Raw genomic sequence first — 20,768 nt, 5'->3', positions numbered from 1 at the left:
GACAGCCGCAGTACATATCCCTGAAGAAACCTACCAGTAACAAGCCTTCAGCTGGATTTTGGATAGCTGATCCCAACCTTCTAAGGCCAGCTGCACACACCGCTTTTATTAACTCAATTTAGGCCATTACTTAAACCATATCTCATCAGTTTGGCTACAAGGACATTTTCAGAAATCTTGCTGAAAGACTGTTGAAGCCTTACTACTGTTATACTAAGTAACACTGTTGTTTCTTTGCCAATAGTCACATCCTATGAATTCACAGAAATCAATTCAGGACCTTGTCAAACCAGCCTCAAATTGTGCAGACAATATAACTCCTTTTTCTCACTTTACATTACTTATTTTCAGCCACAGCAGATGAACACACCTGAACTGTGCCTCCTGCATCTCAGGAAACATAGCAGCAGACTAGCTCTCAAAATTTATCAACCAAGAGAACTTGTGTTAATATTTCCATAGAGTCCTACAGTTCTCACCTCTTTAGAATACTCTCAGCAGTATTCTTATATGATCTTATCTGAAGCTTACATAAAATTTCTTCTACACCTGAGCACATGCACATTTGTCAGGAGGTAGTGTACGCTATTAGATGTTTATGCAAAATTGCTGACATGTCAACTTCAATAATCAAGACATTTCACTATAGTCAAAAACCTGTTTTACAGCCAGTGACCTCAAGTTGTCATAGACAAGCTCCAAATACTGAAACACAGCTATACAGAATGTGCGACCTAAACTTAGTACGCTCCTTCCTGTACAAGGATATCCAGAACAAATTAGTATATAACACTTCCTAGCTACCAGAAGCAGGCTGTTTTATGCCACCTCAGCTACCAACACCACATTGCAACAGCATGTGCTCCAATCTTGTAAGAAGTGATTAATGGTATGTTTACAACCATTCAATTCCCATATTTGTTTTCTTTAGCTCTAGAGATAAATGCTAAAATGCTACAGTACCTTAATAAAGTAACAACAATATTGTTCCTTTTTCAGAAAAGTCTACCTTAGGAAGTCAGAAGTGCACTGAAGTGTTTAAAGCATGGAAGTGGCAACAGTGGAGAACAGCTGTTGGGTCAGTTTTTGTAGTACAAAAATGAACCATCACAACCATGTTCAGACATGGAATTAAGCCTAGCAAGTCTTTCCTGGCTTCACTGACCTCTAGCAATCATGTTTAGCACAGTCAATTAGGCATTTTTTTTATCATTGCAAAAGCCAATAGGAAGGTAGGAGAAATTAAAGGGCCATATGAGGAAGTCTTATTTAAATAACTGAAAAAAAGAAACAGATTAACCGAAGTCCAAAGTCAGTTCATCTGTTATCATGAGTTTCTTGCATTTGATGCCATTTACCTTATACTTGATTAAGGCAAGTAGTGTTCCACCAGATGACATACACTGAAGAGAAATCAAGGAAAACCAGTTACCATGAAAAATAACCTCAGTTTTTCCAAGTTGTACCTCCAGCAGCCATTCATCCAATAGGATGACAGAATAACACTTGTCTCAGCAATAATTGTTTTCCAGCTTAATCACATGCAACATTGTATTCCAATTAAAGCAGCAACAGAAGTAGATTAAGATCACCCACATGGAACAAGATTTAAAACTTAAGCCAGGCTCTAGTTTGCAATCCTCTAACTCGAGGCTAATGAAGACAACAGGTCAGAAAGCAGTAAGTTCACTACTTCAGCTCTTGGCCTCCACTCATCTTTACGCACATCCAACATTGAAACCTATTTGACTAGCCTTTATTTTCCTTTCAGTACCTTTCCTGGCCAGAGATTGCAACTGGGATCACTTTAAATTCTGCACTTGCTACTACATTGCAGTGATACTGTTAACATGCTAGGCATATAGAACAGTCACTTCAGGAAAATGCCCTGTCAGTTTAAACTAACCACAAGGAGATACTGAGCACAAGCCTAAAAACGGTCTTTTTTTAGTAACAGACTCATTGAAAAGAGGAAAATTATCATCTCCATATCTTAAAAGAAAATCTGATATAGGAAGAACAAAAATAAGCAGCAAGAACCATCTACTGCTGCAAGTAATTCTAATACTCGGCTCAGCTCTAGACGAACTACATTTGACTGGGTTTCATGTGGCCGAGGCAAAGCCATGCTATTTAATTTCATGTACTGCAATATTTAAATGCCTTTTACTTCCATAAAAATACTTGAGAAAGCTCAAAAAGCACAAAAATATTGAACAGAAGAACACAAAAGTGATTAAAGAGGTGAGTCTGGAAGCTTATTACTTGTCAGTACCTGAACTCATAGTGACCTTTTTGCTATCTTGCATATGTACAACTTGATCAGATTAGTTTCCCACACTCAGGAAGACACGGGTAGAAGGACAGAAGACAGAGGCCCAGGTTTCGGCTCTTCAGAAGTACTTTATTCTTTCCGATATTTTTGTTCGGCTAGTAACTCATTGACAGACTTATTTATCAGTTGATATTTGAAACAGTCCCGAGTCTTACAGGTAATTAGCTGAAAGGAATGAGATGGAGAACAATCACTTGAAGTACTCATCTGTTTGATAGCATGACAAAGTTTTGTTTTTAAACTATGACTGAACTTATTGTGCTATGCCTTGAAACTCTTTAACACAAGACTGAGTACTAAGTCATATAGCAACCCGTGTCCTTGCTTTCCCAAAGTCAAGGTAAATACTGGCCATAAGTCCCCTCTGGAGTCTTATACCACATTTTAAGCAGCTCTTTCACACTTGGGATTACGCCCCCCCCACGCATCCAGGTGGGTAAGACGAGCTCTTAACCAAGAACTTTTTCATCTCTCCTTCATTTATAGACTGGAAACAATCACTTTCCTCCTTGTTATCTTTAACTGCTTATTTTGCTTTTTAAATGGTTCAACTATTCCCTTCCATTTTCGTTATGTTCAGCTTTTCCCACCTTCTCCTTTTTAACTATTTCTGGGATTTCTTACCAGACTTACTGGTACTCTTTTCTACACAACTTTTGGCTTTCTAAGAAGGAGTCGAGAGCATGACTGTTAAGCAGTAAATGGATTGTTAAAGTTTGATCAATGATGAATTACTGCTTTAGGCATGAAATGCATTCTCTGAATGAAGATATACTATTTCATTTCCAATGGTTATGGTCTCTGAGGTAGTGAATGCCACTGTCCTCCAAATTAGCACCTTTAAAAACAGGTTTATCTAAACTAATCCTAAAAAATAAAAAGACAATCCCTCTTCACCCTCAAGAAAAAAAAATACATGACATAATGAAATAAGTAACAGCAATTAAGTAACTGCATCTACAGCTATTTTTCAAGTGTATTTAGGAAAATACAGCCAGTAAAGTATCCTTTGATAGTTCCTAAGAAGACTCCTCACAAGAGCTTCTGAATTAGTATCTATATGCTACTAAATTTAGTGGTCATCAGAAGCAACCATATAAGTAGCCCTGATTCCACGCAATATGTCCATGCAGAGCTGTAAACAACACATCACATGACAAATATGGAGCTATGAAAGAGCTCATCTTTGAGAAGTAGTGTACCAGGACAACAACTGCATGCAACACAACTGACATGAGCTCCCTCGCTTCACTGCCGACTTGCCTAGTTGTTCTACAGATGGTGGTGCAGAACCGTGTCTCCACACAGGAGAAACCCAAAATTGCCCTCAGTCCCAAGACAGAGGTGAGGACTACTTCCACAGCCTAAAATGGGACAGCAAGCTGTCAGCAATCAGTAAGATTAATTCACACCAGTTGGTGCAGCAGGTATACTGCCTTGTTTTCATTCACTACTGACTTGGTTTCAAAACACTGAGACTTAAACTTGAGATGGTAGGGCTCCTAACTGAGCTTTTCAACAGACCCTAGAAATGTTCCTCGTCAGTCCCACACATGACCGGCTGATAGAGCGTATCCCCAGCTCCTTTTCCCAGCAGATGCATTTACATCCGTGATGTTGCATACCTTGAAAGCTTTAACTATCAGCATCTAAAAGGTAATCAGCTGATTTAGATGCTCTGCAGAGACAGCACACTTTTGCTTCTCCTGCTGTAGAACAGTCCTGCTTTCTAGTATCATCCTGGGAGCCATACTACATTAAGGGGTGAAAAAATCTACAACGATCATATATCTGAAAAAGACATGGCACTGCAGTAGTACAAAAAAATAAATCCTGCCTGAGTCCTTTTTTGCTCAAGATAAAATATTCACATCCCATGACATAAGATTATGTTATTTAAGGCAGCAATAAAGAGAGAAACACATTGTTTAGATCAAGGAACAGCTCCATCATTACATAGCTTAAGTGGCTAACACGTCATCACAATTTTTTATAATACCTAAAGCATTCAGATCTCAGCACCTCAAGGTAACATATTTCACTTCCATATGTCTACAGGTGTTCTTGCACACCAGAAGCCAAAATGTTACAGCAATCATGAAATTTAGTATGAATGAAACATAAGGATGCCAATTAACACTGATTAATATAAAACCTACCACCTGCTTTCACCCTCCCCATGCAAGTTTTAAAACCACTTCCATCCACTACAGCAATTCAACCATTTTTACTTACACATTACACTGCATGTTAAAAAAAAGTCTTGTCTAGTATTTAAATAGCAGTCAAGAACAAGCCTATACAATATATTTTATTAAATGTAGATGCTAACATTGTAGTTACCCTGTATTTATTTTACATGAGAACCACAGTTTAACAGTGATCTTAAACACAAGAGACCTACCGCAACGAAACAGAATGAAGAACTGTTCCAAAACTGTAGACTATTTATTATTTCGAGTTAAACTGCAGTCTGAGCTGGACAAACCTCTGGTTTCATTTTTTGCTGATTAACAAACAATCCATGTTTAACTCTTCCTCTGTCAGAGGTTACTGTTATGTCTTCCAGTGCCGTTGCTCCATTTCCCCACACAGATGCTGCACATACTGCTGTACCAACTACGTAACACACCAGTATTTCACTCTCCTCAAGTATTCAAATCCCCTCTACAGTATTCCTACTCTTACTATCAGCTCATTGGGTCTCCTAAAGCCTTTTCTAAGGGCATTCATCTCCCTACCATCTTCTGAAAATGCATATTCAGACAGGAATTCCTAAGCCATTATCACTGTCCTTTTTCCTCCCTGGACATAAAAAGCTTGTATTGTCTTTTCAGTGCACGGCTGTACTTCCTCTTCCCCCACGTAGTAACCTTGTTTGTTTGACCTCATATTTTTGTCATGACTTAGCTTGAAAGTCCTAACAAAACTCCCAGTCAACTAGACTGGTCAATAGTTACACAGCAACTTCCTTAGCTTTATTCACAACATCACTTCTGTATATGGTACACCACATACTCATATTTGTATAGGTTTTCACACCTTTATAACCCAACCCATGTAGCTCCACTACACGCTGGGGTTCTGTACTGCAGACCGCTTTAGTATACTGGTTCTATCCCTCTGAATTTAAAAGGGTATGTCCCAGAAATGCTTCTTCTCTTCTTGTTTTATAAAAAAGAAAAGCATAACCAACAACTCAAATTGCAAGATACATTTTCCCCTCAACAAAGTCACTGAAAAACAGCGTACGCTGTTCCTTTCTAGTCACCTTAAAATTCTGCCTGTTTTCTCTTTAATTCATGCTCACACTCCGAAAACCACATGGTTATGAAAACTAATTGTGTACTGAAATTATGACCAATTCATCATTCCGTCCACCTACTCAGCACTGCTGAAAAATACATGACAATATATATGCTATTTCATGGATCAAGTGTTAAGGTAATGTTTGCTACGCATGTCATGCATTTCCCCTACTTCCAAGCTACACTAATTCTGATCGTATGAGCTTAGTATGTACTTCATTGCATCGAGTGGTGTTAGATAAAGAAGTAACTGTTACAATTAATTGTACACATCAGCTGAACTTGATAGCCCCATTTTACTGAGGAGACCAGTATTTATTAACGCAGCTCTGTCTTGATTCAAAAAAATCCAACAGTTGCTGTTACTTCAGATTTCACATACATTTTCTCTTCGTTCCCACTTCAGCCTTTTTGGGGTAATATTTCTTAGAGGAATTACAGATCAAATAAATCATCATTTCTAGCTGTCAGTCAAAAATGATTGAGCAAAGGTTTATTTTACATTGGAGGCTCTCTTCTGCTCAGGTTTTCTGGTGGCGCTGTTTTCAGCTTTTGCTAGCACTATCAGCACTGACCAACCAGCAGGAAAAATGGTGATGAAAAGTAATCAGCAGTCTTGTGTACTGTCAACACATAAATACGTTCTGAGCGTGATTAGATGAGATGACACCAACATTATTAAAAGCTACAGCCATTGTGTATGTATTTCTCCTCACACACACACTGATCTTTAACAGTTCCAGAGACAAGGAAAACAATTGTGGGAAATTTCAGGGGCAGGAGAAGAGTTAACTAAGCACTAAGATACTGCCCAAAAACTCTTTTCCCCTGCTCCTGACCTCACAGTGTAGGAGTCATTTGTACTGTAATATTTCCCCCTTTTGTGCTTAGATTATACTTCAAAACTTCTAGCAGACGTTCTCAGGTGTTATCGGTCAAGTTCACGTATGCCAAGAGCAATCTGGGAAGACTGACATCTGATTTACACTCATCAAGACTGAAATAGAAAGCCACCACATGACACAGCACATGGATGCTCTGAACTTCATTGTTACTATTATCTTTACATTTAGATGTAAAAATAACTTAGCAAGGTTATGTCAGGTCTTCAACTACTGCTTATTCACCTCAAAAGAGCAGAAATCTGAGCCCTTTGTTTGATCCTGAGTGAGACGTGTGCTACCGCAATAAGTTTGCCAGCCCTACGTAAACTAAACCTTCGTTTTCAACTGTAGCACCTCCTTAATACTGAAGAATTCATAACAAACAAAGCCAAAGTCCGCCTAATAAGTGTTTGTTATTGCCTAAGAGCTCCGAAGCCTCATGCGTGGAAACTCTAACTGCCGGACGAATTTACAAGGGGACGAAACTAGGTCTTCAGCACTTCCTGCAGCGCTCAGCCAAGGAGCCGCAGAGAACACACACTAAGGCAATCGACCTTGTTTCAGTTACTTCAACAGCAGCTCCGCTCAACGGCTGACAAACCCTCCGGAACAACGGGAACGCCAGCAGCGCAGCCGGCCCTCCGCGGGGACAGGGCGCGGAGCCCGCCGGCCGTCCCGAGGCGGCTCCGCTTCGGCAGGCGCACGCTGCGCGGCTCCAGCGGGCAATAACCACCTTCCTGAGAGCCGCATCGTTGCCAGAGGGGGGAGACTATCACATGCAGGAGCGCAGCCTCGCAGCCAGCGGCTCGCTCCGTGCAGGAGCGCTTCCCCGCTCCCCCACGGCCGCTCCCCGCTGCCCGCCCACCCCCGAAGCCCCCTTGCCGTGGCCCCGCGAGGGGCAGGAAGGGCTCGGCGCTCCCTCACAGCCGGCACACGGCGGGGGGACGGGGGCTGCCGGCAGCACGCCCATAGAAGGGACGGAAGGGGGCGAGGAAAGCCCCGGGCAGGCCCGGGACACTCCGGCAGCCCCGGCCCAACTTCCCCGGGCAGCGGCCACAAGCAGAGGCCGCCCCCCCCCCCCCGCAGCTAACGGTACTAACGGCACTAACGGTCCCGCCGCAGCCCAACGGCTGCGCGCCCCGCGCCCTGCTCTCTGCTCTCCCCCCTTCCCGCGAAGTTTCCCCGCCGCTCCCCCCGGCCTTACCGCAGCACAGGCGGGACACCAGCAGCCCCAGCAGCCCCAGCCCCGGCCCGCCGGGCGCCGCCGAGCCCAAGCGCCGCCACCGCCGCCGCCAGGAGGCACCGGCCGCGGGGAAAAGTTCCCCGCGGGCTGCGGGAGGAGCAGCAGCAGCAGCAGCGGCGGCGGCGGCGGCCGCAGCCCCGGCCATGCTCCGGGCTCGGCTCCCAGGCACAGCGCTCCGTGCCCGGCTCCGGCTCCGTCCCGCTACCGCCGCCCCACGCCCGGCTCCGGCCGCGTTTAGCAGCGAGCAGGGAGGCGCCGCGCCCGACTCCCCGCCCTCCGCCGAGCGGGCCGCACCACCCGCTGGGGGGGGGGGGAGGGAGGGAGGCGTGCGCCGCGCCCCCCTGTCCCCGCCCCCGCGGTACCCCTCCCTCCCCGCGCCTCCCCCCCCTCGGGCAAATCGTCTCGCCCCCTGTCCCCTCTCCGGGTAAGTCCAAACCCAACGGGGGGGTTCCCCGTGGCAACGCGGCGGGTGCAGCTAATTGCGGGGGGGGGGGAGTGCCGCGGCGTCCTCCCCCCCCCCAAGTGGGGGGCTGTTGGTACGCGCCGCCACGCCCACTCCCCCCGGCCCCGCCCGCCCAGCCCGGGCCGGGGGCGCCGCGCCCACCCCCGGGCCCCTCCAGCCCAGGGGAGGGGGGGACCCCCTGAGGGGCCCAGAGCAGGGGCTGGGCCCACGCGGGCCGCACTGCACGTCTGTCCGTCGCTGGTTCGCTGTGCTTAGAAGAGTGACTGAAAAATACTCAATATACCATGGATATACCACGAATATACCACCAATATACCATATACCATGAATATACCATGGATATACCATGAATATACCACCAAGGAACCATATACCATGAATATACCATGGACATACCACGTCTACACCATGTGTGTACCACCAATGTAACATATACCACCATGAACATACCCCGTATATACCACCAATACACCATATACCATGAACATACCATGTTTATACCACCAATATACCATATGCCGTGAACATACCCCATATATACCAGCAACATGCCATGTATATACCACCAATATACCATATACCACCATGAACATACCCATATATACCACCAATACACCATATGGCACAAACATGCCATGTATATACCACCAATATACCATGCGTGGTGATTCCACGCTGGGATGCCCGCTGGTTAGGGGTTCCCAACCAGCCCACGTTCCCCACACGGCAGGGCAATACTCACTAACTTCCCTCCGTGCTAGGCACCACAAGCAGCTTTCTCCCCGCCGTGCGCGGCTAGGCTTATCAGAGGCTCGCAATGTTCAGCCAGTCTTCAGTTACACCGAATGTTTGGCAGTTAGCTGCCTTCATTAATTTTTAGCTGTGGAACTAAACCAAATTCAGGCAACGAGTTCTTAGAGGCAAACTGTTAGCCGCGATGGGTGTTCTACGTTTGTCACCATTTTGGAGGGCTATCAAACGTAACTGAGAGGACTCTGAAAGTTTTGTCAAATCGCTTCCATTACATAAATGTAACCCTCAGCTAACACAAAACTCTTCCCATCCCAGTTTGCTCTGGGACTGGGATTCAGGATTGCTCAGGTGGTGTGTAGGATCTTGTCCCAAACTGCATAAACAACTTTTGGGGACAGTTTGTTCAGAGGAAAAAGGGGTGTGCAGTGCCGTGGTCTTCCCGCTCTGTTGATACTCTCAAAGCCTGGCCCTTTACTCTGTTGGTGGAATTTTTGCCGTTTCGATTCCATGGAAACCCATATATCCCACCATGCCAATAAATCTGGATAAATGTAAGATGGAATTAATCATGAGAGTCCAATTTTTATTTATACTTAGAGCCTTTAAGATGGGAAAGTTGATGAGCGTAGCGGTAGGAGAATATATTAATATGGCTCTGCTGATGTAACATTACAGGCAGATGTATTAATTGCGCGTAATTTTTCCATTTCCCCATATAAACAAGTCCTATATAGATAAATCCCCCTTCTACTTAAGAGCTGAAGCAAATTACATCTCATAATTATGTTTACACCAAGTTCAAGGCAGTCTTAAGCTGGACAGGAAATATAATGGGGCCATAGCCTAATTGGGAGTGCAACCCTTAAAATCCTATTTGTGACAACTATAATCAAATTGTCATATGCTATATTATTTTCAGTTCTTCTCATTCCCAAATAACAAAAGGCATTAATTGCATTAAAATGAAATGTTTTGAAGGTCTGGCACCAAAATATGTGCACCTATTCACCCAGGCTAAGGAAGCAAATGCGGTTTGTCATATTTAAAGCTGTGCCCAGTCTGTAGGTAACATCTTCTAGTGCCAAGCTGCAGGCAGGCATCCTGGGGACGTTGTGATAGAAAAGGAAATTTGACTTCATGATATCAAGGCTAAATTTAGCTCTCCAATGCTTGCAACACTCCTGAAGGTATGATGCTCCAAACAATGAATCCTGCATAATATGGAGTAAGTGTATATAGGACACACTGCCTCAGTTTTTGTAATTCCATTGTTACTAGCGTATTTTTCCATAAAAAGATTTTTTTTTTCTTTTTCTTTTTTTTTTCCCCAGAGTTGGCAGCAGTCCTGTTTGAACTCATCTTTGAGCTGCAGAGCTACAAAAGCCTGTGCTCTCCTTCCCGCCCGCATTTTCCTCCCTCTCTGGCCATTGTCCGCCCACCTGCCCTTCCCCCCCCACCCCTCCCCCTGTGAAAAAAAAGCCCTTCCCCTTAATTTCAGCTTGGGATCTTTGGCAATCCTTCACTTTGCAGTTCTTAACCCTTTTGGTCATTTGAAAACAAAGTTCTGAAGCAGTGTGAAATTAACTTATATGCATAACATTTGAAGTGACGGCACAAATTCCCACTGGAATGAAGGGCCATTCACTGCAGTGGGAATTTGTAAATAGATTTGTAACAGAACAATGCGCTTTTCTGAAAACTCTCACTTCCATTCGCATGGATGGGACGGGCCTCCCTAGCAATGTTTCTGCACCACCACCCATTATGACCTTTTAAAATAAAAATACAGTGAAAAAGCCCGAGAGAAAAGCTGCCTTTTTCCACACACTCTCAGCCAGAAGAGATGATCATACCGCTGTTGGGTAGAGTTTCTGTGACTTGCTGACAGGTGCTTACACTTCTGCAGTGAGTGAAATCCTCGCTGCATCTCTCCTCCCGCTGAAGTCAGAGTCGTCGTGTCTCTGTCCACACTCCAGCAAAACTGCAGCCAGAGTTAATATTGCTGTATGGAGAAAGGTGCCTGTCCGATTCTGTCTCGAGGAAGCCATGGAAAAGCATCTCTGCTGGCTGTGCAGGCATGATTGACACCGATTCCAGCAGGGCCAAGGATGCAAAGAAACGTGGGCTGCATATTTATCTGCATGCACCTCCTGTCCCTGTGGTGGGCTCGGTGCTCTGATCGTCTGTGAACTTGTATGGGAAGGACTCAGACAACTCCTTGCCACGCACAAAATTTGGTTTATTGCCGGCAAAGTATGTTTTTAATAGAGTTGGATACACGTAGGAATCTTTGGGTAAAGGATGCTCTACCACCATGACTCTTGCTAAGAATTGACTAAGATTAGAAGTATGTCATTAAAGTGGATTGTTCTTATTTTTTTCCAAGCTTTTTGCATACAATATGATGCAAAATGATCTGGCTTGTCATCTCTTAGAAAAATCTATCACAATATTTTGATTTAAATCATAAGCTAGCCTAGCCAAGAATAACATGCATACAGTTGCATGGTATATGATATTCTTAAAAATCCATTTGCCAAATATTTTATTTATTAAAGATGACATTTAAATCTTGTTTCAATCAAAGACTGTCCCTTTAATGAGAAATCTGAGCGGCTCACTGCCTCTTTATTGCAAAGCGTGATTAAGAAAACTTTGGTTCTCTTGCACACAGAGCAGCCCCGCTCTCATGTGTTTGTGCAAGATCCTTGATGTGTCTCAGCAAAGTCCCAGAGCTCATGCTTTTTTTCACAAAGCAGTAACGCAGTCACCGACAATAGTCATCCCCAACCTTACGTTTCATACCTGTGGTCAGAAGTATATATCATCCCCTCTTCAATTAAATGGAGAGCCCTATCGTCTCAGCCAAGAGGTTCAGGACTCCCAGCCAAGCAAGTAAATTCCTTATGCATTTCTGACAGACAAAAAATAGTAGGCAAAGAAATGGCACGGTTTCCAGTATGATCTCTGTGATTACCACTTACCTCTCTGAAAAAGAGGACAGAAAACTCAAGGATTCCTCTTGGAAGGACATTTGCAAGCCAGACAATGCTTCCTCTGTTTTCTCTCTGCTCTGCTTCCCTTTACGGTAGTCTCGTGCCCTCTTTCTGTATGCTTGTTTTCTGTGCTTCCTCGCTTCCTCCTTAACTATTTAGGTATACTTACTTACACAGAGTTGTGATATTTTACACTAATAAATACAAAAACACCCTTGCTTTGTATATATCTGCATGAACAAATGCACAGTTTTTGCACTTTATTGTGAAACAATTGCATTTCTCTCTAGGCACAGGCAAAAGATATTTAAGATGATCAAAAAGGTCTCTGTTGTGGCCACAGCGATGCCCCAGCCGCAGCTCCACCTTCTGATCACTTTCCCCATGCAGAAGAGAGCTGCTGGCCTGTCTCCACGGGGCCGAGCTCCTTCCAGCCCTGCCTGGTGTGAGGTGGTGGAGGAAGAGCCCGGGGCAGTGGCCCAAGTTTGTCCTCATGCTGTGCTGTTCTTCCCATCCCTCTAGATGTTTTGCTCATGGCTCAAGGAATCTCCTTTTCTACAGAGTCAAAAAGAACAAGGATAAGCTCCTGAAAAAATAGTAATAGCCAAGTGAAGTCACAACTTCATAGTGCCTGCCTACCTGTCACGGCAACCTTTTCATTGTCTCCGTTCACTGACGTGATCCCAGCTCTGGCAAGAGCTTAGTTCTTGATTCAAGGAAAAGGCGGTTTTAACATTCATTTTAAGGGGATCCTTTATTCATTTTTAGTATCATTATTGTTACACCAGCTTTACTTAATTATGAGAGAAGAAGCAGGCTTACAATTCCCCAGAGAAACTTGCTGTTTTTTCTTCTTAGACTTACTGTCTTTGTCTTCTCAGCTGCTCCTCCCTTAGTCTTTTAATTTTCCTTGAGAGTGCTTATACTTAGCTTTAGGAACAAGCACATTTTGGGGGAGATTCTAACTGCTGTAAGTGGTGTAATCTTATTACTTTCATTTTCTTCTTTTCCGTTGTCTTTTCCTTTGTGCATTGATTGTTAAATGCTGCAGGTATCCCTCAGGATGAGGAGTGGAGTATGCAAACCCAAAGGTTGTGCCTGCGTGTGTCCTAGGAACACAGCTTGGATATGTAACATATGAAAGACAAATCAAGGTAAAGTCACAAGGCAACTGCAGTAACACACCATATTCCTGCTGCTTACATCCACATTTTGTACTTGAAACCATATTAACTTCTGCGAATTCAAAGACCTGTGAAAGACTGAAATATGCCATGGTTCAATAAGAAAAATTCATCGTACCAAACCTGCAGGTTTCTGCTGTCTTAAGCCCGTGTACCTCACGGTTTCTGTGATACTTTTGGATATCTGTCCAAATTAGTGTTGACCTGAAACTAAATGAAGGCTTCAGTCTCTGGATGATTTTTAAGCACATTTTAAATCCTTTGCAGATCAACCCTTTTAAAACTTTGAGTGGGAAAGAGAAATGTGTATTAATTTTAGACAGCTATTTTTGCACTTGTACATGCATAATTGAATTCAGAATTTGCCCGTCTGCCTTCAACCTGAAAAGAGTAGCCTAGAATGTGCCTACATGCTTTTAATCCTTTGGAAAAGATTTGTAAACTGAAGGAAAGAAAAGGGAAAGAAACATTGCTCAATTTTTTTGGCTTTTATAAGCATTTCTGACCCCTTCAAATTAGGTCAATTTCTAAACAAAAGCACCCTTTAAATGTGAAGTACCGATGTTTCATTTTGGAAATATTTACTGTCTCATTGTTTCAGTTCTCCAGAACTAGACATTCTGCCATTTGCTGGAAACTATCCCAAATTCACAAATGTTTTCAGATTCTGCAAAAACGAGGTTTGGAGTAATATTATTTGTCAGGAGTGGGATGGGAGGAGGCAAGGGTACCTCTACACTACACTGTACTAAAGAGTTCACAAGGCTTGGGATTTTTTTTCCTTGAATTTATTGTAATCCATTCAGAGAGGATTAAGTAACCCCAAACAGGCCACCCTGCAATGGAAATACAAAAGTGCTATTTTAAGCTTACACTAAAAAATCAGTTTACAGGAATATTTTATGCAAGGTGTACAACACATAGAGACCTGACTTTCTTAGGATTTCATTCTTTAAGGGCCACAGCTGAGAAATAATACAGGCTTAACTGGTAAACTGCAGATGTGTAACTTTAGGTAGGGGAAGAATCTAATTAAAAGGAAGGAAACTTGCTCTTCATTGTATGCGCCTGTAAATATCGTGCTAAACAAGGGCTATAAAACATATTTCTCCTACCCACAAGCTCACACCTGCTAATACACCTCTTAAAATGAGCTGCATCTTCAATAATAACCTTCAGCAGTGAGTTCTGAGATCTAATTATATGTTTAATTATATATTTTCTGTCAGCTCATTTACATCCAACTACATTCAACAGCACGTCAGCTGGGATCAATTCTTCAACAGTGATTTCATTATAGTTTCTATATAATCTTAGTTTGGTATATCCACCCTGTTCCCACCCCTGAGCATATGGTGTCTCTTTTTTTATGCAGCTGAATTAGAGAAAGCATCGGCATTAAATGTGAATCTCTTGGCTTTTGATGGTTGCCAATCCTAGAGTTGTTTGCAAATGTTTTTGCATTTTCACTTTTGTACCACAAGTGCTTTGTTAACATCTGCCCTGCAGCAGATGATCACTTTTATTTACTGATTTATTCATATATCTATATTTCGGTGTGAAAACACTTAACTCTTGGGCTTTAATCTGTGGAAGGAATATAATGTAACGAAACACAGTTATGCTTTGCACTTGAAAGGAAAAATGCCAATATTTCTTTGTTTTTCAAGGTAATTCTAGATATAATAGGTAGAATAGTGATAGCAAATTAAGGTCTTTATTGAAATTCTCCCTCCGCTGGCTGAAGAGCCATGCTTTCTCTCACGTATGTAGTCTATCAAATGTTCTTGGAGGATCTTTTTGCACCAGCTGCTATCCTGTTTCACTTTTTGCTTCAGATTAGCTCTCTAAACGTTTTGATGAACACAAAGAACGATGCCAACTTGTAACTGACAAATCCTGTTTTTCAGATTTTTCTTCCAGGGTTGCCCAGTCGTGCAGCACCACAACAGAGGCTGTGTTCACTATGGCCTCAGCAAGAGCTTTAAGCCTCATAATCTTACCCTTTTCCAAGGCTAGAAACAAATGTGTGGAATTGCATGATTTTCTGTTAGTCTCTGCATATGTTAGCTCTTTATAGTTAGATGAATGACACAAATGTGCTAGTATTTACCACTTGGTTGTGTAAATGACTGCCTGTGGTTGAGGAAGGACAGTATCCAGTCCATGAGTTGTGTTTTCAGTGAAGTCTCCACATTCCCACCAAAGACTGTGCCGTTTGTCTTTAGCCTTGAGTGGGCTGGGTTTTTCACATAATCGTTTCAAGCTGACATGACCATTTTATGTTAGTTTTAGAGATGCTTTCATTCTATTAGTTACGTTTTCCTCTGCTTGCAGATCCATAGAATGAAACTCAGTGTAAATAAGATAAATACAGAGAAGTATCAGATTGTTCCAATCACACTTAACCCCCACCTCTGAGTCTGACTCTTTTGAATATTTCAGAAATGGATAATTTTCCATGAACTGAATGGATGCTTTAGAAAGGTTTTACTAGCATGGGTTTTAAATAAAATGTGTTTTAAATAAATAGTTGTGATTACATGAGTAATGTCGTGATTCTAACAGATACTGCGAGAGTGGGGGTGTTCGAGAATAAATGCCAACTTAAAAATTAGCCCAAATAAACATATATAATTTCAATGAGATTAGGAAACAGTTTGCATTATGCAAGCAGAGACAGTTTTACTTGGACAGAAAATGTTCACACTTTGATAGCACAAAATGCTTAACCAATAGTAATCAAATTTTCCATGGATCCTTGGCTGAGACTAATCTAAAATACTCAGTCCTGAATCTGATAGCCATTTTTTGCCTGCATCATTTATTGGTTCTAGCACTTCAATTTCCCATGATTACCCCTCATTAAGGCTGTAAGCTCTCAGACAGAAGAAGAAAAAAGAGCCTCTAAAATCAGAATGACTTACATTCTTATTGATAACGCTCACCTTAATAATCCTAGAAATGTCTCTGAAAAGTGACTTAACTGAGGAACCATTTCACTCAAAAGGGTATATGTCCTGTCTAAGAACTGGGATATTGTCATTTGGGTGGGTTGTATGAGAAGTGAGGGTGGCTTTGGTGCTGTCTCTGCCTGTTCTATGGATAAGCACAAGATATCGCTCTCTCTTATATGTGTGGAAAGCAGTATAAATTATAGACTGTGCAACTCCTTCCCAGAAGAAAAAATGTTCTAGTACTTAATGTTGGTGTGTTATAAGCAGAGACTTATGCCCTTAATTTATAATAATAAATATTTATTTCCATGTCCCTGTCCAGTAATACATAAGTATATCTTTTGAGAGGTAAGGGCACAGAGTTAGAAGACTAGGTAATTTATGCTTTTCTTGTTATGTATTACTAGAGGAACATTTTTCGTGTTCTAAGCAAAAATAGAATTACGACTGAAACCCAGTCATCATTCTAATATCTGGTATTTCTTCACCTATGTACAGACACATTTATAGAAATAGGTCTGTAAGTTGCAAGTTTTCTATGAATGACCTGATCCTACAAAGACTTATGCATACTCTTTATTTTGTAAGGTTAGTGAGACCACGACAACGTCACTCGCACATGTAGAGTTCGGTCCATGTGTTAATCATGGTAATGGAGAAGCCCTGATCTGCGTTAGTTAGAGCGAGTTGGGAAATTAAAAAAATATATATATAAAAGTCTTTTTTTTTTTTTTTAAATCAGAAAATGTAGGTGAGTTTAAATCAAATCTTCCATTGTGAGTATATGTGCTAGCTTAAAAAAGACAGAAATTTCTAGTGAGAGACATCTCTTAGAAAAGTTAGCTGGATAGATGTAAAATCACTGAAGTCACTGAAGCATTCACATGAGGATTCACGTGAGGGTTTGCTACTTGAGACCCACATGCAGACTCTAGCTAAAGCAAAAAAGGCTCTCTAGCCTGGGTGGTGAAGGAATGTGGAAAACAAGGGGCTGGAAGGCTGGCTTTTAGAGGCAGCTGTCTACCACTCACCACTGTTAAGTGTAGACATGGAGTAGAGAGCTTGCAAAATGCCTACTAAGTTACTTCCATGAAAGAGAAATACTGTTTCTTATTCAGCTGTTATGACTATGTCTATTGTTCCTGCTCCATTTTAAAGTGAATATTTTTACATCCTTTATTGTTATAACAGCAGGGATAGATTTTTTTTTTTTCAATTACTGGAAAAGTCGCTGAAAGTAGAGTTGTAAAGTGACCGAAATTGCTCACACCATTGAGTGCAATTTGGCAAATACTTACGACTGAAAAAATATGGAAGCAGTATAAAAAGACCTGAAATGTGTCATTTCAGAAACACCAACTGTTTATTTTGACATTTTTTAATGAATCATTTTGGCTTTTCTTTTCCATTGCAAACAACATTTTTCATTAGTAATTTGTATATATCCTTTAAAGAAGAAAGAATGAGAGGTACATACTCTGAGAACAAAATACAACATTTACATGAAAAACACACAAGAATTCCATTTTGATTTCAATGGAACAGGATTTTCTTTTCCTTATTTTTTAGTGTAATAAAAATACATAATTTGCTCTTCTGCATTGTTAATGACTGTAGGTGTCAGTAACTCAGTGTGTGCGCCTCAATTTAGATCCAGTTGCATTTTGGAAAGACAACAAACAAGCAAAGAAAGAGAACTGTGTGCCAATGCCACTGTACGTTTTCTCAATTCTAATAGGCGACACAAAGAAAAAAAGGTGTTATACCGTGTGTAAATGCATGACAAGCCTAACAAGTTCCTGAGAGCTGAAGAATGTTAGCACAAGGGCTCTGAAGAGGCCTGCCTTAATTCACTCCGTCCTTTGTAAGATGTGCAGGGTATGTGGCAGCTTTGCAGGAACAACTGTCATAGTAAGGACCGCATCAAAAGCCCACAGGGTTCGTTGCAAACCTGGCTTAAACCCATACAGTATATATGGTTATAAGGGAAAGCGTGGGCTTTATTTATTTCCTTGAGTCTTGGAGATCTGCTGAAGAAGCAGAATGGGATAGAGACAGGAGCAGAAAGCCTGATGTGCTCAGTGAATCTCTGAAAGACGTGTTTGAAACACACCAGAGCCCACTTTAGAGCTTTGGCATGGAAGCATAACACGCAGATCTCATAAATTGGGCAAAGAAGAGTTAAGATGCATGGCACAATTCCAGAGTATACAAGTGTTAAGTATTAAAGAAGCTGTGCTGATGCAGAAGAAAAAAATAAAAAGGAGGGTTTGGAGCATGTTCTTTCACTTATTTTATTTTATTTTTTTTCTGCAGTGATGTAAAGTGGATCCAGTGGAACTCCACCAAGCATCTGTTGGCTCCTGGAGGATCACGGAACTCCTCCCTGCAGAATTCTCCCCATGAAAGGGTGGCGTTCAGGGACCTTGCGTCAAGCCCTGGTGCAGAAGGCCTGTGTTCCCCCTTTCAGCCAAGAGACACCACTCTGTGAAGTTCAAACTCTCTTTCCTATATTACAGCTAAAATATAACAGTTTTGTAACTGCTTATGCAAGCTCTTCTATGAGTTGAAATGGCTCTGTATCCCCCTGGGTTATTGGTAGTGAATTGAACTTTGCATGTGCCAACTTTTTCACATTTGTGTGAAAGGAAAACTGAGGGGATTAGTCCTAATACCTCAGAGCTAAATAAATATTTACCAAGTTTGATTCTGCCATCATTTCATGGCCAACACTAAGTACAAGGTGACTGCAGGACTGCTGAAAATATACAAACTGCTAATCTGCTTTTTTCCCCCTCCATTTTCAAATGTACCATAGAATCCGCGTTCATGGCATACTTTGATTTTATATTTCTCCCTTCCCAGGTGAAATAGTCATTTTTTGGTCACTTGTGATGTTGTCATTTCTCATACGTGTTTCTGAAATATAACGCTCAGTTTTCCCATTTAGATTGCCTTTATGTAAAAATGCAGCACAAATTTACTGCTGCAGCAGCTACTTTTTGACTGTCAGGCAGCCAGCTATCTTCTGCAAAACCGCTCCAGTTCTAGAGCTCCAAACTAAGCACAGATCACTCCAAACAAGAATACGAACATTCAAAAATAGCTCTCCTGCTAGCAAAAAGATATTCTTTGTTGCTCTCCATAGAGTGTTCAGCTGATAGCCAGAACCATTCAGAGTAGATCCTAATGATATTACAACACCTAAGGCCACCTAAATGTGTAATTTTCTGATATCTCATATGAGTAAAATTCACAAACTTACTGAAATACCAGAGAACATTTTTTTTTTTTATTGTTCACCTCCATGCAGGATTACTGTGATCTGGATCTTTAAGTGAGGATGACAAATAAAATTCACGTGTTGTAAAATGTAGCACCTTACACTGACCAGTGTCAGACTTTTGCAAATAAAAGAGATTTGTGCCTCTTTCTTTCCTTTGGCTCCAGACTGTTTCAAAAGTCAGCTGCAGGCCTTAGATGTAATCCTCGGGGTAATTAATGGATCAAACCCCAGCTACACAGCAGATCCCATTTCAGCCTTTGAATAGCTGGGACAGCTACTTCCTCTGGGGGTGAAGTGGGGCACTGAGCTAGAGAAACTGCATTCTCCCACCTATGGGGCTGTTTCCCTACAGCACGTCCAGCTGCCACTAGGAAGCCTTGCAAAGGTGCTTGTCAATGCCGTCGTAGTTTATGGATAACCTTCTTTTGGAGGATATGGCTTTATCAATGTCATGTAACAGGTGGTAATTTCTAAAAAATATTGGTAATTTAACAAAGCAGTGCTTCCCCCCCACAACATATCTCTCCAAAAAAAAAAAAAAAAAAAAAAAAGACAGCGAAGGCCACTGTATTATCACATAGACTCTACATAAAGACCCCAAAACTGTTGCAGTGTAGGATGACACAATGGACACCTAGAGGTCTTATATCATATATGAGGTGTTCACGGACTTTAAAATCATAAGAGGAGTTATCTAATGAAAAGTAAAAATATTTTCCCCATCCTTGATTTTCTCCATAGATGCTGGACAGGAAAAAGCATTTCTGTGGTGGAGTTCATCCCATCATGAAGTGGACATCTGAAGTAGGGTGGATGAACACACCCTTAACAGTGTCTGCTTCTTACCTGGAAAATTAGAAAGCCTGAACTAACTGTCTTAGTTGTAAGCATTTGCATTATAGGCATACAAATTAGGGATAGGGAAGGCCTGCCCTTGTGAATATATTTTGGACTAAGACATCATAATTTATGCAAGTTGTTTACATATGAAGTTTGTGTCTTTTTCTTATGAACAAATATGCCTTTGAGCAGACATTATGTGACTGGAGGCAGACAAGTGCCTTCTGTACAAGTGTGAAAAGGAGAGTGAAAAGTGTTTGAGCATGCTTTAAGTAAAAGCTGGCACAATGACTTACAAGACAAAAGGAAGAGATACTGCACACTCTGACTGAACTTTGTTACTACTCTATTTGGTCACTAGTAAGTACATGCAATGTTGACTGCGTTACAAAGGCAGTTGCAGGTACCATGCGTGTTACCCAACCTGAGCTCAGGGCAGCTTTGGAAAGAACAATGCAGGATTTTGTTCAGTATTGTTCCCAGCGCTGCTCCACACCGGAGCACTAACTCCACTAACAT

General features: G+C 41.9%; 1 protein-coding gene across 3 annotated transcripts in view; it reads right to left on the bottom strand.

Moving 5' to 3' along the window:
• The window catches only part of NECTIN3 (nectin cell adhesion molecule 3), a 63,885-nt gene extending 55,814 nt beyond the window's left edge, over positions 1–8,071 (bottom strand). The window contains exon 1 of one of the 3 annotated variants that reach the window (XM_035315128.1): positions 7,732–8,071. In XM_035315128.1, coding sequence (XP_035171019.1) covers positions 7,732–7,915 — 184 coding nt within the window. In that variant the 5' untranslated portion in view covers positions 7,916–8,071. The remainder of the gene's footprint in view (positions 1–7,731) is intronic. The other 2 variants (XM_035315129.1, XM_035315126.1) reach the window with 2 other exon arrangements.
• Positions 8,072–20,768: the final 12,697 nt, after the last annotated feature.

This window comes from Oxyura jamaicensis, chromosome 1 (genome assembly GCF_011077185.1).
Source record: "Oxyura jamaicensis isolate SHBP4307 breed ruddy duck chromosome 1, BPBGC_Ojam_1.0, whole genome shotgun sequence".
Lineage (NCBI taxonomy): Eukaryota > Metazoa > Chordata > Aves > Anseriformes > Anatidae > Oxyura > Oxyura jamaicensis.
Note: the sequence above shows the minus strand (reverse complement) of the source record. Positions and strands in the feature narration are given on the sequence as shown.